Source organism: Passer domesticus, chromosome 3, assembly GCF_036417665.1.
Source record: "Passer domesticus isolate bPasDom1 chromosome 3, bPasDom1.hap1, whole genome shotgun sequence".
Classification (NCBI taxonomy): Eukaryota; Metazoa; Chordata; class Aves; order Passeriformes; family Passeridae; genus Passer; species Passer domesticus.
In genome coordinates this window covers 46,327,994-46,346,480 of record NC_087476.1, presented here as the reverse complement: position 1 = coordinate 46,346,480, position 18,487 = coordinate 46,327,994, and the positions used below count along the sequence as shown (strand labels likewise).

Sequence of the window (18,487 nt, the reverse complement as noted above, 5' to 3'; positions counted from 1 at the left end):
AGAGTGAAGGATAGAATTGCTGGATCATCACTACAAACAATTTAAGCGAACTTTTATTGAAGCGTTAAGTTGTGGTACAGATATTTTTAAATGATCAAAGTCTAACACCACAGAAATTATAAACACCATACTCCCCCCATCCTGATCACCCAGATAGTTCAGTAACCCATTCAACAGCTTTCATTTTCATAGACGAGGCTTATGCTTCTTTTTGTAAGATGCATTCTCTTTCCATATTACTTGAAAAGGGATCTTCAGTGTACTTAAAGGACCTCAAGCCAAAAAAAGTCAGAACAATTGGGACAATGCAAGAACAAAAAAAAAATCCATTGAAATATTGGTCCTCAATATTAACACCAAAAAGCATTAGTGCCATTTACAGCATGTAATTGATAACATTGGTAAAGAACATCAATAATATGCTTTAAAAAAAAAAAATCAACATGTTCCAACCACTTGATTTCTAACCAAGCAGACTTTAGTTTAGAAGCACTGAAAAAGTGCTTCATTTATAAATACAGAAGGAACAAAAGAACCATTGCGTCAAACCAGAAAGAGTCAAAACATTGCAAGGACAAGAGGGGAAAAATAATCTCAATTTTGCTGTTAACATGCTGGTCTCACAGCTGTTAAAATCGCAGTATTTGCAAACAAACATAGCTGAAAGTGTGCCAGCTTTTCAAAGCCTGCATTTTAGTCAATACTCATTAAAGTGACTTTGAATTACACACTTATTCATGCTCCATGAATAGCATTCTACTTCACTTCTGTCCAGGTGTCCAGACAGTTCTTGTTCTATACCTTCACTTAATGCCCTCAAGTCACAGTAAGAGGAACCACCTTAGCAATTAGGAGGAAAAAACAGATGAAGTCACAACAATCAAGTACAACATAAGTCACATGCACAACAATGTCACAGGACTGTCACAAGACAGAGGCATTAGCTTTGCTTGGAACAACAAAATGAAGTGACACTGGACCAGTTTAGAAGCACTCTTTACAGTCCAAAGTGGCAGGTCACAGGTTTTACTGAGAATAATCCAAACCACTCAACACACAAATGGCAAATTCCACTCCTCCACCAGCCCTACCTGCCAGGGCTCAGGAGCACCAGCTTCCTGCTCTGACACAACAGGTGATTAGAACAGAAAATGCCCGCTGCCAATATCAACTTGCACTTTGCAAAGCTGTCACACAATGACGCCAAAGCACTTGAAGCCTGGCTCAGCTCTTCCCCTGTCAAGTCTTGGACCTTCGTCAAATTCTGCCATTGCGTAGCGGTGTGACAGCTCGGGGATGTGGACAGACAAATGACCATCAAGGTGAGACAAAACTTAGCCTGCACTAGTACTGGTACCCAAGTTACTGAAGGTGAAAGACCAATGCGTCAGCCCAGCTCCACAGGAGAGCTGAGCAAATTCCTAGAAGCTTTATTAGAGCATGAAAAGTCAGTCTGATTTAAAAATAAATCAACCACCACCTGTAGTAGCAAAACAATTTGTAACTGTTTTAAGAAGTTTCTCCAAACATGAAAGTGTTAATTAGGAATCAGTTTCATTAGAAATCATAGAAGTTCATCAAAAACTGTTTTAGACTGAAATCACAACGTAGATTAAAAAAAAAGTGACAATTTAACAGAGAACTGTCCCCAGTGAGTAGGTTGAGGCTGAAGTCTAATGAGGACGAAAGCCTTGTCTGTGGGGAATTTTTGGTGATACTTGGAGAAAAACTATACTGTGTGTAATTCTACCTGAATCATTTTTACAAGTGTTGTAAAGTTTCATACAGTAAGATTTTTCTACATGCACTTCAATTTCACAGCAAGAGTGGCATAGAGTACCTAAACACAGAAGAGAGCATTCATGCAAGATATCTAACTCCTTGATATAATAATGCATACAATTCAAAATGGTTATACTATGATTACACCTAGGGCTTTCCACGACTACAAGGTGGTGGGAGTGGAAAGCATGGCCCCCTGAATCATCAACTAGAAAGCAACCACCACCTTTTATACGGGATTTCTTTTTGCGCTTTTTCTTCATTCTTAATCAACTGTGCTGTTGCTGGCGATTTTTTGTGAAACTGGTAAAAACAAAATTATAATCACTGAATTGGGCAATCTGGTGATCAAGACGTTTAAACCCCTCAATCTTCTGGGCAGAGGAAAACACTGTGCGACATTTAGAGCTCTAGAAAACAAGAAAAAGGGAGAATGTTACTTTTAAAACTGTCATTTAGAGATGGATTAGCACACTGCATTTCATATATGGCTTTTACCAACATGTTTTAAAACTTTTCCTGACAGTGGTGCAGAAAGTTTCATTCCCAAGCAGTGATTCTGCTCCCTACATACAGTACTGCTGTTCTGTGAACAATTATGGGAGATGGAGCACCTCTCCTATGCACACAGGCTGAGAGAATTAGGGTTGTTCATCCTGGGGAAGAGAAGGCTCTGGGGAGACCTTACAGCACCTTCCAATACCTAAAGGGGGCTGCAAGAGAGCTGGAGAGGGACTTTTTGCCAGAGCTTGTAGTGGTAGAACAAGTGACAACAGATTCAAACTGAAAGAGGGTGGGTTTAGATCAGATATTGGGAAAAAAGAAAATCTTCATTGTGAGGGTGGTGAGACACTGGCACAGGTTGCCCAGAGAATCTGTGGGTGCCCCATCCCTGGCAGTGTTCAAAGGCCAGGCTGGATGGGGCTCTGAGCAACCTGGTCTTGTGGAAAGTGTCCCTGCCCATGGCAGGGGGTTGGAACTAGATGATCTTTAAGGTTCCTTCCAACCCAAATCATTTTGTGGTTCTATGATTAGCTGAGAGCAACACTGTTAACAGCATGTGTTCTACAACTGACAGTTGCAGGCAAATCCAGAAAAATGCCAAGGCAAGAAGTTATGCCTATACAGAACTACGTAAAGATGTCATTAGAATTCTGGGACTGGGATGCTGCATCTTACTGTTTCTGAAGTTTGCTGAAGAGTTTATTTAGTACATGTCATAGCAAGACTGAAGAGTATTTTTACTTTCCAAAGAAGCTACCACTCAAATATAGAGGGAAACTGGAAACTGTTAATTTTCAGTAAAAATCTTTAGCCTTGCTTCATTTCTGTCTATATGTATTTCATCAGCTAATGCAAGAAAACTCACCTGATTAACAAAGAGAGTTGTCACAAATTTTCCTGGCTTGAAAACCTCTACAACTTTTCTAATCAGGTCATCGTAAGAGGTCTGACTTATGTTTGTTTCAAAACTAACATAAGAAAACTCTGGTTCTGGAGTGATGTGAATAGTCCAGTAAGTTCCCTGAAAAAAAAGTTACGTATTATTACCACCAAAAATTTATTTCTTTTTATTTACCAGTGGTAATTATTAATGAGAGTAAAACTTACATCCGATTTCATCCCATTCATTGAATACCCACAAGGATTGAACATTGTAGCATCAATAACAGAACCTGGTATCAGGTCACGAATTCCACTCATCTGAAACAAAGTTAAACAACTCTGTTTACCATGCATCCTTACACTTGTTTAGATTTACCTCAAAGGCAGAATGAACATCTAAATATAGCAAAGAGGACACCAGAATTCTCCCAAGAATGAGTGAGTCTGATTACATGTACCACTGTAGATGACCTTGGTTTGCACCCTGTCACTACATCAATGGCAGTGACAAGCTGCAGGCAAGCTACCACACTGCCTCTTACAGAGCCCAGCTGCATCCATCCAAGACAAGGAAACAGCTTAGAACTCCAAAACACATTTGCTTTTGCTGCTGAAATGGAAAATGGAGCTTCTCTTCAACCATGAAGTGAAGGCTGTTTACACTTACTCCAGAGTAAGGATATACTAGTTCATGCCCTAGGAAGAAGTGCAATCCCAAGCATTTTGATTTACCACACAGTACCTGAGCTACAGCCAAATCTCAATAGCAAATACAGTGTGAGAATCAAAGCCTAAGATGGAAAACAAGACGAAGTCAGTGTATTTGTCAGGACAACTTGTTCATGTCACACGACTTCCCCATCTGGTTAAAGGAGGCAAACCCATCAAGTTTAGATGCCAAATCTGCCCTTCCCCTCATCCAAATGGCTCCCTGAATTGACCCAGATTTTGATTCCTACTTAACCTTTGCAGTTCTCATCTCCAGTCTAAGCCTTACTCCTCAATCTACATCCTTGAAAGTTACTCAAATTGTGGTTTTATCCCTACTTCAACATTCCTCAGAGTAAAAGCTTCCTGTCACCCAAAGCACTGCATATTGCTGTTTTCACTCAAAGAAGGGCATGGAAAACATGAAGTTATATTCCCCAAAATACTCTTGGGTTAAATCCATTTTCCTCCCAAAGTGTTAGCCTGACACTTTCTACAACACCTCTCCTACCACAAAATAAACCTTGTATTAAAGATAAGTGAATGAAGCATTTTGTTGCCCAATTTCCACCATTCCCCAAAACACCCAGTTTTCAAGCAAACATACACGAGTGACATCATTTGCAGTAACACCATCTTTCATGTAGAACTGGTCCATAACTACTGGGTCAAGCTCACTCATCAGAATTTCCAGGGTCTGATCAGGCTGATTGGATATCCGACTCTCTGGGAAATCCAGGGTGTACAGGTACCTACATAAAGCACAAAACAAGTATGTAACACATACTGACAGCACCAAGTTCTACTGCAAAGACTTCAAACTCTTCACATACATACCAGCAATCAGAGTTCATACGCCCCATGCAATAAGCTGCTCCATCTAGACAAGACAAAAAGCCTCCAGTTAATGTACCACAGCTCAACATTTATGTAAAATATTATGTTTATTTCTTAGTTAAAGACAGGGGCCTTTCAGAGAACCCCATGAACTTCACTGATGCAGTCAGCAGCTGTACCAAATAACCAGGCATTTAACTTCAGGAATGCCAAATTAATAATCAGAAAAGCAAGTTTCCTCAGAAGTGGGTCTGGACACCCCAGCTAAGACACTATTATCAGGAAATCACTATTACAGCTTAGCTATGCACAGAGAGAAATCCTGGAACTCTTAAAGCCTCCATTAAATACATTTATAATTTATTTTCAAGTAACTCAGATGAGTACCACAGCTTCCATGTTCCTTCAAAAACCTATCACTTTAAAATTTAAGATTCTTCTTGTAGTCCTAAACCACATCAAATGTTTAAATTTATTGTAACTTCTTCACATTTCATAACACTTCACACATTTCACATCATAATGTGTGAAAAGCCCACATTTTTCTTCAGTGTATTACTTACTTTAAATTACTATCTCAGCTTTTTAATAGGGCTTTCAGAATTCTGAAGTGATTGGAAGTATGAAGATGACCCCAGTTCAGACAAGGTGCTAAATCTCAAGCTTAGTGTAATTTAAATTTTGATCTTGGCAAACTAGTATCAGAAATCCAGAAAAGAAGTATTTATAGCTTTTGACTTTCATGCAAGGACTGCTGAATTCTTGGCCTAGCAGCCTGTAGCTATTGTACTGCTCATCACTTCCCACATAACATCAACCCCCCCACCCAACTTTGCTGAAGTTTCATCAACTTACTTGGGAAAATTTCATTAAGAAACTCTACTTCTTCCTGGAAATTCCTATGTGGGTACTCCTGGTGGGAAGGCTTCATGAAATTCTTACGTGAATAAAAGAAGCTCTGAAAAAATAAAGGTGCATGCATCTTAGGTATTGAGTATTACCCATCCACCTTGAATCTAAGAATTTAGAAAAATGCAAGCATTTACCATGAACTTTCACAGGACCTAAGTTTTCATTGTTAAAACACTGCAACCTGTATTTCCATTTCAAAAGCACATGGTTACTCCCATCTGAATTTTAAGCTCCAGGACGCAGCTTACTTATAAACTTGTTTTGCACTTGACAGCATGGGCACAGTTACTCCTAAGTAACTCAGCTCAACGGCATTTGTTAGTTAGCACCCACCAAGAGACAAATAAAAGGACAACTCCTGCAGCAGAGCAATCTTACATTACAGTGTTCCCGTTATGGGAAGCACACAAACATCCAGGTTTCAGAACATTTAATGAAAAGAGTGAATTTGAAATAGCAGCCAAAAGCTTTTTGTACATTCCAAGGAAGATTTTTGACACCTTACCTGAATTGAGTCAAACCCACTGTACTCCCTAGCAAGCTCCAACAGGGGAACCAGTGCTTGCAGTAAGAGGGTGGTACCACACGTCTTCAAAATGAAACGTCTCTTGGAGACAAACATGCTACTCTCACTGCAAAAGAGGTGTTAAGAAGACATTAAGTGCTCTACATAAAACAGTCCAGGAGGGAGTTGTTAGGTCTTGGTCCTTATCCCAACCAAATGCATTATTCTAAGTGAACACTCAGCATATGGCACAAACATGCTCAGCAAATAGATCAAATCAACAGAATGCAGCTAACATTTGAGAGCTGTTATGATTTCCCAAAGCAAACACCTGCTCTGAGCATGATATTACAGAGCTGTCACACTACAGGAAAAGGCACACACATTAGACACCCTCAAACTACCTGAAAAAAACAAAGATGCTGTGAAGTGGGTACACAGGCACAGCTATAGGATATGCCTCATAAGTAAGATACAGAAATTAACTATATATAAACTAAGGCAGATACTTAAGTACAGCCCAGCTGAACTGGAGATAGGCATTGATACCAGATCAAGAACATTTAAACATGCTAAACAAGTATCTTTTCATCAGGTAACTGAACAACAGTAGTAAAAATTAGCTCAAGTAACTCAATTTGGAATGCTGTTTACAAATTCAAAATCGAGGTTGAAGTTCATCCAGGATGCAGTGCAACTAGTTACTCTTCCCAGAATTTTGTTTTGAATACATGAAGCTTGAAGATACAAGACTTGAACACAGTTTCTTCGACTAGCTTGCTCTTAGCACAACCCTGCCCTCAAGGCAGTCTTTTAGAGTAAACTAAAAACTTCAGTATTTGTAATCTGAAGTGAACCAGAGAATGTCAAATGCATCTGTAAAGTTCATGTACAAAAAGCAAGAAAGCATTCTGCAAGATGAAAAACACATGGCAGAAGTAGTGTCCTTACAACTAACTGCAGCACACACAACAAAAATTCCAGGGTTCCAGGAAAGCTACAGTTTTACAGATACCCTTATGTAGCAGCTGCAAGAGTTGTTCCACTTGATTGTATTATGTGCAGTTAAGGCTGATCTACCAATAAGGTTTTTTTGCTGATCTGTGACACCTATAGCCTATTCTGCTGAAGTAATACTGAAATTCTGCATTGGGGACACTCAGTTACCCACAGACAGAATTAAGTGATGCCACCACGGCTCTGTGCCTCCTTTTGGTTAAAGGAAAAGAGAAGCACAACTATGAAGAGATTTGCACTTCTGAGCAGGAGATCCCTGCAAGTTGTAGCCATCAACCTGTCATTAATCCAAGACTGGATTCTCAGCCAAGCGAATCACATATGACAGCTTTCACTTTTTTCCCTCCTAGGGACTAAAAGAATCAGCCAATGCCTTACCTGAGTACATAAGCTTCCTGCTTGTCAGTTTTTGTCACACTTATGATCAAACAATGCACATTCTCCAGAAGTTTGTCCCACTCAATCCTGTGAAGAAATTACAGAAGAGCACAAACAACAGGTTAAACAAACCAAGCTTGCTGGAGCCCTGGGTAAAAAGCCCAAACAAGACCAGAGTCCTGAGTTACTGAATCCAAAAGAACAAAATGGGAAGAGTTTTCATACAGGGACTGACTCCCACAATACAGTAATACTCCATCCTTTGCTCTTGATGGCTCAATAGTCCTCAAAATCTGTTACCATCATCTGCTGCATGTGAACAACTGCCAAACAGCAGCCTCAGGCTCCTAACCAGGTGAGTCAGCATAACCTTAAATCCTGCATCCCACATGCTGGTAACTTCAGGTATGCTTCAGGTTGAACCTCTATGCACTTCTAGCACAGTAGTCATTGGCAACTACTACAGCAATAAACTAGTAAGTTATTATTAAGATGTTTTAATTGACCAGTTTAGAGTTAAGTTCATAATTTAACTGAAAAGCTAAAAACCAATAGATTTCAGTGGCCTGAATTCCTCTTGGACCAACCAGGATCACAGAATTCCTTCATACAGTGCAAATTGTAGCTATGGTACTAGAATTCAGTACCGTGGTAGAGGTTTAATATTTCAATTCTTTACTAATATTACTCATTCTACAAAGAGTCTGGAAAAAAAAACCAAACCAAAACCAAGGGCTCAAATTAAGCCAAAAGGTTTTTAAGAGAAATTATGGACTTGCAAAAAAACTACTTTGGTTGTCACATCAGTCTTGTGTCTACACCAGATTAATATAATTCAGTGTGGTCAATTTTGCTATAAATAAGACAGGAACAGATACAGCTTCCTGACGTCACAAAATTGCAAGACTGCCAGCTGTCCTACTTCTCCCTGCCCACAGCATATTCTACCTGCAGGTCTGTGCTGGCTCTTGTCCTCAGAGATGTCCCAAGAGATTTACTAACCCAGCATAAAACTAAGCTGCTCATGAGTAGAGCTGGAATAACTGCAGGAGCTAGGACCACAAAAAAATTGCCAATTTTTCATCACCAAGCAAGCTCAGCTTGCCCATATAAAACTGTCAGGCTAATCCTTCTTCAGGAGGCAGACCTCTCACCCTTTAGTGACACTGCAAAAGCCCTGTCTGTGGCTGTATGCCAGGACAGAGCACTCACTGTTAATTCCATCCACACACTTTCTCCTGCAGCCACCAGCCTTTCCTCTTAGAAAACTGGTCAGTTCATCAAGTTGAAGTTTTAGATTCTGTTATATGTATAATTAAAACATCCACATATTCTTTAACCTTTCTAAACAGCCAGCAAATAAATGCCTTAACTTCTCCCTCCAATTAATTCATTCATTCAGGAGAATGCCTTTTGAAACTGAATTCTGTACCTTTAGTAATACTAGAGGACTATCCCATTTAAAGTACACCAGAATAGTAATATTTATATATATGATTCAACCAGAACATACATTAAGAAAATCCTACCTATTTAAAAAAGCCTCGTAATTCAATGCACATCTGATTAACCCAGAAATTCAGTGATATAACTGGATACTTAAAAGCAAAGTGAAGTTTACCCCAAAGTTAGGGACCTTTGATGAAATGCTTTTCTGCAAACACAGACATGACAGCACAGACACTCAAATCTCCATGCCAAATTACAAAGGTTATTTTGAGTGCTCAGCTCAAGTCCCACACATTTACTCAGCTCTATACTTATGTCATTGACTGAAGGTAGCTCTGTTCCTAAAAGTCAAGTGTACATGAAAATGCAAGTGGCTGCTCACCTTAAAAAGGCTGGTAAATGCAAAGAGTGAAATAAATAAATGCAATATAAACTGTCTTCTAAGTGCTCCTAGAAAATAATACAATTTTGCTAGTAAGAGTACTAAAGGATTTATTTTTCCCTGGCTACAGCACACCAGCCTAAGTTTGCCAGCCACTCTTGCTGTAAATTGAACTAGGTAACATATTAGATTGTTCAAACCACTCCAGCACCCCTACTGACATTTTCTCTGCCATTAAATAAAAACCCAGAGCCTGACATTGCATTTGGGAAAGGGGAGGAGGAGTTCCCCGATGCTGAGCTGTACTAACCCCATTTGTACATTGCTACAAATCTGATTTTGTACTTGCCCAAGTATTAATGGGCATGTAGCTATCTTAGGCTTTGCAAGAGCATACGTCTCAGCTTTCACAAGCTTCTTACCCGGTCAGACAGTCAAAACCTCAGCCTTATGCAGGCAGGTGACACTTTTTAAGTATCACTGCAGTGCAGTTCTGTGCAGGCATTTCAGGGAAATGTCTTGTCCATGCTCCAGACACATATTAGCAGAGGAAGATGAAACAAGTTTGGTAGTTCAGTATAGCACCAGCAATGTACTATTGTGTGTGTAAATTGCAAAGCCCATGATGCAAAGGGAGTCCTGTTATGCTTGTTGGTATTTAGGTACCATGGCTTAAGTCTGCAGTTGCACAAGACCTTTGCATATTACAGCTTTGCTCAAGTGCTCACTATTGTACTACAGAATCCAAAGCTAACACACCAAATGTTGTGCTCAGCCTTTACAGAAATAAAGGGCCAGGTCACAATTTGATCTGTCTAGAGCAGCACTAAAGAAAAACCCTACAACTTTAGAAACAGACAGGATGCTAGGCTTGCTCTAGAAACATACACAGACTAACAAGGGGTTGCAGCACCCAGGACGAGACTTGGCCACATTAGGGAGTAGTCCTGCAGGGATACTGGCCTGTATCTGTCTGCATTTTAAAGCTAAGTACAGAAAACTAAAGAAAGGCTGGATTTGATCCAACATAATCTATTTAAACAAGATGACCTTAGTATTTGGCATGTTCTATTGTTTAAAGCACAGCTAAGGAAGAACATCTGGGAATACTTTGTACCAAGTAGATTAAGTTCACTACAAGTCTAACTCTTGTATTTCTTCCCCCTTTTTTTCTGTTCCATATAGTTGTCACTAGTTGAGACAAACAATATCTACCCACACTTGAATGAAGAAACAAATCAACCTTAAAAGTAGTATTTCAATCGTTATCACTACATCTATTGTAGCTATTCAATAGTAAGTAAAAATCTGCTAAGTTAGTAATTTGAGAACACTACCAATAGCTGAGTTAAGTTTTAACTTGGAAGCAAAGCCTGCAACTGAAAAAGGGTACCCAAGTAAGAGTAATTCGCAATGAAGTGCCAACATGGACATCTCCTCTTCAAAATTCCCCCTTCCATGATCAATAGGCAAGACATTACTATTTCCTAAATTATTTCCCAGAGCTGGACATCAGAACAATGCCAGTTTGGAAACTGCTTTCCTATACTCAAGCATAGTAGAACATGATCCATGAGAGTCATTGGCAGTTCTCGCTGGAAACAAGTTCTGCAGCAGACCTGCAGACACAGACTTGAGACTGACTTCTCACTTATGTGGGCTCACCGACCATTTAATTCCAAAGTTTTAAGATCCCCTTTCTGAATTTTCAAATAACTGCTACTTATCCACAGTCAAATCAGTTTCTTGAATGGGCAAGCATGATGCACCTTAAATAATTGCACCTTCTCAGAAAATAGCAAATAAAAATGGAATACATCTACTCAAGTGTGAAGAACTGTCCTTGCCTGAATGGTAAAAAGCTATTTGTTCTACACCTGACTAGCAGAACACCCCAAAAGGAAAAAAAAAGATAAAATCAAGCTTAACAATTTACTCCTATACCTGTGTTGTAATATTTAGTGCCTTATCAACAGACTTGTTACCAGAGTACAAATAAGTTCCATTCAAACTGCCAACCAAGTATGTCAGTAGGGAAAAGCTATTATAACTGAGAAGTAGCTTAACTGCAGGAAGTATGCTTCATAAATAATAGTTCCTCAGCATTATATCTGTTCCTTTATTTCAGAAGGAAGTTTTCCTTGACAGATAAAACCATGCTTTTGCACACAAGTTATTGGCCTCTTCTGAGCCTTTACCTTCAGGGGTAAAACACATTCTTTAACAGGAGTCAAGCATACCAGGCACAATACTGCTGTTTCAGGCCAACTGGGAATGTGCTAACAGCAATTTGAAGAGATTAAGAACTACATCAAGAACTCGTTCCTATCAGCAACCAACAGCCTCCTCAAGCTCACCACCCCACCACCAGGAACTTGCTAAGGCAGCCAGACAGCACTGTGAAGAAAGGCTGTATTCCAGTAGGGTAGGAATTCTTACGAAATAAATCACATGGAACTCCTAAATACAGGGTAAGCTATAGAACAGCTGACAATTCTATAGTACCATAAGTAATAAGCTTTTTAATCTTGACTATGTAAGACCTTGTTTTAATGTCAAGCATTCAACTGCAGAACAACCTTTTATCCCCTGATACCTACTAAGTGTTTTTAGGAGCCATAGTTACCTCATTAGCAGGCTACAGTTAAATAGGCAAATTCCTACCAATACCATGATCCAGACAGCCTAAAACTGTGTTTAAACTGCCTAGGCATAGGAGATGCAGCCAAGACACACAAAATTGTGCTGGCTAAACACTGGAGTCAGCAGAGCTGGAACACTGCTTTCAAGCATCCCAAAACAGGTAGGAACAGTACAAACCACACAAAAGTCACAAACATTTTAAAGCACCTCTCAGCAGCTCGTGTATTTCTCTGCAGACAGCTGCATGTGAATTACTTTCTCTTAGAAATATAATTTAAAAATTGCTGTTCAAGATAGGTTACCTTGCACCACAGCCTGAATTTAGGCTAAGACCTTTGCAACGTGATAAGTTTACACAGGCAGTATCTGTGGGGTGCACAAAAGTGTCACACCCTCTAAATGCTCTGAGCACAGATATATACAGAGACTGTCCACATCTCCCTTATCCTAAACCTATGAAGCCTTCCAGGGACATGCACTTAATCTTGAGAGACAGGCACCTGGGTGGAAAACTGCATCCACATTAAAAGTGATTCTATGCAGTACTGCTCACAAAATCCTTCTTGCCTAGAAAGTCCCAAGCCAAGTACTTAGAGCATCACTCCCAAATGAAACCAAGCTATTTCAGCAATGGCACAAAGACAGCCACAGCTGGGGCTCTGAAGGCTGCTTATTTCTTCTCTTGTGGGTCTTACACCGCTATTGCAATTACATGGAATAGGGACTCCATCCTTTACATCCAAAGACACTCAATGGCTATTCTCAAGACTCTCATATCCAAGGACACTCAATGGGTATTCTCAAGTCTCTCATATCCAAGGACATCCAAAGTGTTTAAGGAAGCTTAAGCTCCAGCAGGCAGAGCAGGACTTACACAAGCAACATTCAGGGCAAATTTGAGTGTCATTTTCTCCAGAAGGAACACACTGTAAGGCAGCAAGTATCTACCAAAAGTCTTCCTGTTCTCCCGGCTGAGCAAACAACCATTAGGAAAGCCCTTTGAGGAACACACCAATAGCTGCTTTTTTATTTTCCACAGTCTCACTAAGGGCCCAGACCTTTGGCAGACAGTGACTACCCAAATGCTTCAGCACTTTAAGTGATAAGGTAGGAAAAGGTCAGTCTTCAAGATAAGTCTTCACTTCCTGCAAGCAGTATCAGAATCAGAAGTGAGAATAAAAGGGTTTGTTACCATTGAATGAAACCATTCTTTAATTACAATTTTGAGTTACAAGAGAATATTTTATCAGTAATTTTGAACCAGATCGAAAATCTAATTGATATCTATTCTGATAAGGGGAAGACTGCACTTACATAAAGTTCTCCAGATAAACTCGCATCGCCCATTAAAAAAAGCTCCCCAAGTACACGGGGACAGAAGCCCTTATCTGAGCACAGCCCTGCCTTCTTTGCAGAGTCCCTTCAGTTTTGTTCCAAAGCACTGCAGGAACATGCAGGGCTCATGGCCCAGCTTCCTTGTACCTTCAGAGTTTGAGGAAACAGGCAGGTGGCACTGCCCAGACTGGGGAAAGGGCAGAGGTGCAGCAGCACTGCAGCACTGAGCTACTCGGGCTACAGGGTGCAGCACACAGCAAGGATTGACAGGACTCCTATCAAATCCTTCAGTGCCTCAGCACTTGGGAGCTTTCCTGTAGCACAGGATCAGAATGTCCTATCAGTGTCACCCCATACTGCTCATGGCTGCAGTTTTCTCCAGCCTGTGTCTCCATGTAATATAGACAAATAAGAAGCAGATTAAAAGTCCACAAAAAAAGCTCAATTTCAGAGTATTCCTCAGGGCTGAATGCTTGAGATATGAGCTTTTAACACTGGCATCATTTATTTATGGTTTCAAACTTCTGTACATTCAAGATCCTGATAGCCCTTGAGATGGAAAATACATAGCTGCACATCATCTGAAGGAATAAACAGCTTATTTTACTGTGGGGAGAGTGAACGCACTACACAGTCACCATGGAAATCCAGAGCTTGCAGCAAGTTCATCATGTTTTCAGCAAACCCTCTGTTTTCCATATATAGTCTAAGGCTATTTTTTTAGGGAAAAAAAATAATGCTTTACAAAGCATGGTGAGAACAAGCAATAAAATTAAAGCAAATTATTTTGAGACCACAAAAACATTAACTTCATTTCACTACTGGATATAAGCAGGGTAGGCATATTGAGATGCTTGCCAGTAACTATTTCAACCACAAGACCTTTCTGCATAATTCATTAACAAGTGAGCAAAAACACCCCAAAACTTAAAGTAAAGCTCAAGTTCCATACTTTTTAGCGGAGACTTTTACTGAAGGTATTAATTTGACAAAGATCTTTTCTGAAACACATTACACATTATCCAAAGTTTGCCCATAGGAGGGAAAAAATGTGGAAAAGTCTTAATTGCATCAGCTCAAGATATCCAGCAAACACTTTAAAGTATCTAATCCCTAACAAGCACACACAACATGGAAATTTTTAGCTTTGAACACCAGCTTAGTCATTCAGGAGATGAATGGTTCACATTTCACTACTAAGCAGGTATTAAAATACAAAAGGCAAGCTCAACTGGTTTGCAACTTGATTCTAATTTAGCTATTGTTCTACAGTTTCAGCTTTGATTTCAGGTACTGTTCAACATAAACTAGCTCATTCAATCACCTTTATAGAATTAGCATAGTAGGATACATTGTATTCAAGACTTTTATTTGCATCTATCAGCTGTAATAGGTAATGTAATTCTGACGGTTTTCCAAAAGAAAATGTTTGTACAAGGTCATTTCATGCTAGAAACACTTTCAGACATGTCACAGCTTCCTACCAAAGCAAGCAAGCACCTTAGATTAACATGTTGTATTAAGAGCCAATTAACACAGAAGTCTTCAAAGCCTGCTCACAGCACTGACACTGCGTTAAAGACCACACGTTCAACAGTTAACAGTTTTTATCCACTCTATTAAAACTTTACAGCCTTATCTAAACCACACAAAGGAACTATCCCAGTAGCCACACTGCAATTCCATTAAATGCTCTGGGTTTAAAAGTTAAGTTTGCAGTTTTGCAAACACGAGTCTCAGCTGACAAATGGAACACCAGAGAGCATGAATGTGTCAGCGAGGAAAGCATCTGCAGAATGCCATCTCTAAACTACATCTGCATAGTAACGCAAAGTCAAACGAGTACTTTTGGAATCTTTCACATTTTAAGTCAAACACTAGAGGATTCCTTCGGCACCTAAGTAGCTCACATCATCTGCAAGTATTTTAGCTAAGATTTTCCTTCCAGGATTGCCTGGACATTACCTATACAAGCTGCTGCCCTGTACCTGCTACACCACTAAGCCTCAAAGAGCTATAAAAATCACATGTGATAATTTCTATGTTAAGTACATTATTCAGAAAGATCTAAATAGCTTCACAAGTTAAAGTTACACAAGCAAATTACCTCAGAGGTAAAAATACTCTGTAGTGCTTCTGGTACAGCAGAAATGAAGCTTCCACTAACCGTGAGCATTCAGACATGCACACACATGGGCTATTCATTACTTTAAAAAAAGGGCAGTTATCTGCTCACTGCCAATTCAGATCTGTGAATAGCTGAGTCTACCAAGATATACACGGGAAATTTCCTGAGAAATACCAAAGCAAGGGAAAAAATAAATAGATACATCGCTGAATTGAGATCATTAGCATATTCCAAACATTAAATACACTATGACAAGCTCTCTTGCTCAAACTCTGACAAGAGACCATCGGGTAACAGTGATATGCACAAGCAGACCTGGACATGCTGAGAGCCAGATCCTCCAGCAACCACTCGAACCTGAAAAGCTGAACAGCTCAGCTGACCATACTGAAGGTGAACTACTCACACGAGCATAACCTTCAGATTTGCCCTGTTTACTTAGGACAAGCCTACCTTTACCAACTATGTCAGCTGATCCCACCTACACAGCATTTTTATTGTCACTGCAAGCTCGCCCATAGTTCTGCAGCTTTTGCTTTGTACTTCAAGCTTGCAGCTCCGGTTTTCTGACACTTCCAGAACACTATTTTTTGTGGATCTACAGCTGGACCCTCACAACCAGAAGTCTAAATATTCCACAGAATCCTAGAATGATCTGGATGGGAAGGGGCCTTAAAGACCACCTCGCTCCAGTGTTTTTACACTGTCCTCCTTCCTCCAAAGCACAGCACTGGCACTCCGCAGCACAGACGCCCCGTGCCCAGCACGGCTCCAGAGCCGCCCGGTGTGCCGGCAGGTGGCCATCGGCTCCTGCGCTAACAAAGGCGGCGCGGACCCATTCCCGGGCGGCGGGCGGGGAGCGGCGGGAGCCGGTGCCGAACACGTGCGCCGGGAGCGGAGCGGGCCCCGGGCCTTCCTTCCCCCGCCGCGGGCGGCGCCGAGCGCGGCGCCAGCGCATTCCCCACATGCCCATTGGGTGACGGGCGCGGCCCGGCCCTCCGCGGCGTCCCGCTCCCATTGGCCTCGGCCGCTCAATGGGGGAGAGCGACGGCAGCGGCGGCGCGGCCCGGGAGCGCGGCCAGGACACTCACGTGTAAACCGCGGCTCCAGCCACACTTCTGCTGGGCGAGGAGGGGGCACTCCTTTCGCGGTGCCTCCCTCGCTCCGGTGCCCATCGCACGGCTGGGAGACGCGGGAAGGGTCCCCAGGTACCGCCTGCTTCCCTCGGCGAGAGCCGCTCTGTGGAGCCGTCCGGCTACGCAGTGCCGGAGGTCGCCGCCACACCGGCCATGTGAGAGGGAACCATCGACCCTCGCCGCGACAGCCACAGGCATCTCCCTTTCCAGCCTGCATTAACGGGGAGGGAGATTCCTGAGGCCCCGCTGTCAGCAGCGCCGCACGGGCAGGGATTTCCCGAGCCCTCCCATCCCGAAACTGGCCGTAGGAGCGGGAAGGGCCGCCGCAGAGCGGTGGGCGCCGCTGCCGTGGCCCGGCCGCCAGCAGCACTGCGACACCGCGCCCGCTCCCCCCGCGGCGCTCCGGCCGGCGCGGCACACGCCCGGCCCGGCCCCGCTCCGCCACATGTTGCCAGCGGGAACCGCGCGGGCTGCACGAGGTGGCGGCGCGGAATGGCTTCCGTCCCCGGCACCGCCACCTCCCGCCCGCCGGGACGGGGGGAGCCTCCCTGCCCGAGGGTCTCTGGAGGGCGGCGGAAGGTCACCCCCCGCGGGGAGATGCTGGAGCTGTCACCGGGAGAGCGGGAAGGCGGCCGGCAGCACCGGAGCCCAGCCCCCACCGACGGCCACCCCGGAACCTGCCTTCCCCCGGCGCGGCCGCCATCGCCCCCCAAAGCGCCGCCACACCCGGGCCATTCAGGGACCCTCCCGCCCGCCCCCCGCGGGCAGCGCTGCCCCCGCCGCCGCCTCTCCCCGCTGCGACCCCACCCCGCGCCGGCCGCCCGCGGACCTGGGTATGGTGCGGAGGTCGCCGGACCCCTTGCTCTGGTGCGGCTCCTGCTGCGCGGGCTGCTGCCGGGCGAACCACACCTCCAACAGCTTCTCGGTCCCTTCGAAGAAGTGTGCACCGCTCTCCTTCATGGTGAGACAACTCGGCAACCAACAACCACAGAAATTAAACGACAACCAAACTGCCGCCCCCGGCCGCCACCGTTCGCTGCTGCTGCTGCTGCACGGGCCGCGCTGCTGCCGCCGCCGGGTCCCAGTCCGTCCCGGGCGGGTTTCACCTTCTGGGGGATTTGTGAAATATTAATTACAAAAAAAAAATAATAAAGGAATAAGTAGAAGAAGGAAGGATTTTTTTTTTTTAAACGGGCGAAAACCACCCGGAGTGCGCGGCGGCGGATGCGGCGTGAGCGTGTGTGAGCGGGTTACAGTCCGAGCGGGGGTGCGGGCGGGCGATGCGGTTCGGTTCCTTGTAGTCCGTGTGTTCCCCTGTTACAGAGAAGAGCGTTGAGCGAGCGCTAGCTAATGTCGCCGGCCATACTGTGTAAGCGAGCGGCTGGTGCGCACGCAGCCGCCTTTATACGCCCGCAGGTAGCGCGTCACGCCGGGCCGCGCTGCTCATTGGGCGGCCGCCGCTCCGGCCCGCCCTTCCCCGCTTCCCATTGGATGGTGGGGACGCCCGTCAAGGCGTATGCCGGTTCCTCTGGCCCCTCCCGCTGCAGCCCTCCCGCCCGCCGGGCCGCAGGGAGCGGGAGATGGAGCGCGGGCGGCGGCGGGCCGGGGCAGCGCTGGGGCCGCGCCGCCCCGAACGTGGGTGGGAAGCACGGGCTGTGGTCGGCAGGGAGCCGTGCCGGGGGAAGCAGGGATGAACATGGCCTAGAGGCGGCGGGGGAGCATCCCCCGAATCCGTGGGGCGCGTAGCGAGGGGCGAGCCCGAGGATTCCGGCTCTTCCAGGGCCGCGGCGGCCGCGCTGCGCCCGCGCCCGGCGCTCCTTCCCGCTGCGCCCGCCGTAAGGCGCTTCTCTCCCTTGTCAGAGCGGCTCAGCCGAGCGTTCAGGCGTAGT

General features: G+C 43.9%; 1 protein-coding gene across 1 annotated transcript; it reads right to left on the bottom strand.

Annotated features, from left to right (window-relative positions):
- Positions 1-1,378: 1,378 nt before the first annotated feature.
- AMD1 (adenosylmethionine decarboxylase 1) lies at positions 1,379-17,704 on the bottom strand. Its single transcript, XM_064412933.1, has 9 exons — positions 17,428-17,704; positions 7,526-7,612; positions 6,131-6,257; positions 5,569-5,671; positions 4,714-4,756; positions 4,484-4,628; positions 3,394-3,486; positions 3,152-3,307; positions 1,379-2,192 (listed from the first exon to the last, which is right to left on the bottom strand). The coding sequence occupies exons 1-9, from the start codon at positions 17,556-17,558 to the stop codon at positions 2,052-2,054; spliced, it is 1,026 nt and encodes a 341-aa protein (XP_064269003.1). The 5' UTR covers positions 17,559-17,704; the 3' UTR covers positions 1,379-2,051.
- Between the last annotated feature and the right edge of the window lie 783 nt (positions 17,705-18,487).

Bases quoted from the DNA above. Each gene is read 5' to 3' on its own strand.
- AMD1 (XM_064412933.1), bottom strand. From the start codon at position 17,558: ATGAAGGAGAGCGGTGCACACTTCTTCGAAGGGACCGAGAAGCTGTTG. The intron at 5,672-6,130 runs GTAAGGTGTCAA...TTATTTTTTCAG, and splicing joins GTGGGTTTGACTCAATTCAG to AGCTTCTTTTATTCACGTAA. The intron at 3,487-4,483 runs GTATGTTTGCTT...ACTTTGTTTCAG, and splicing joins CTGCAAATGATGTCACTCGT to ATGAGTGGAATTCGTGACCT.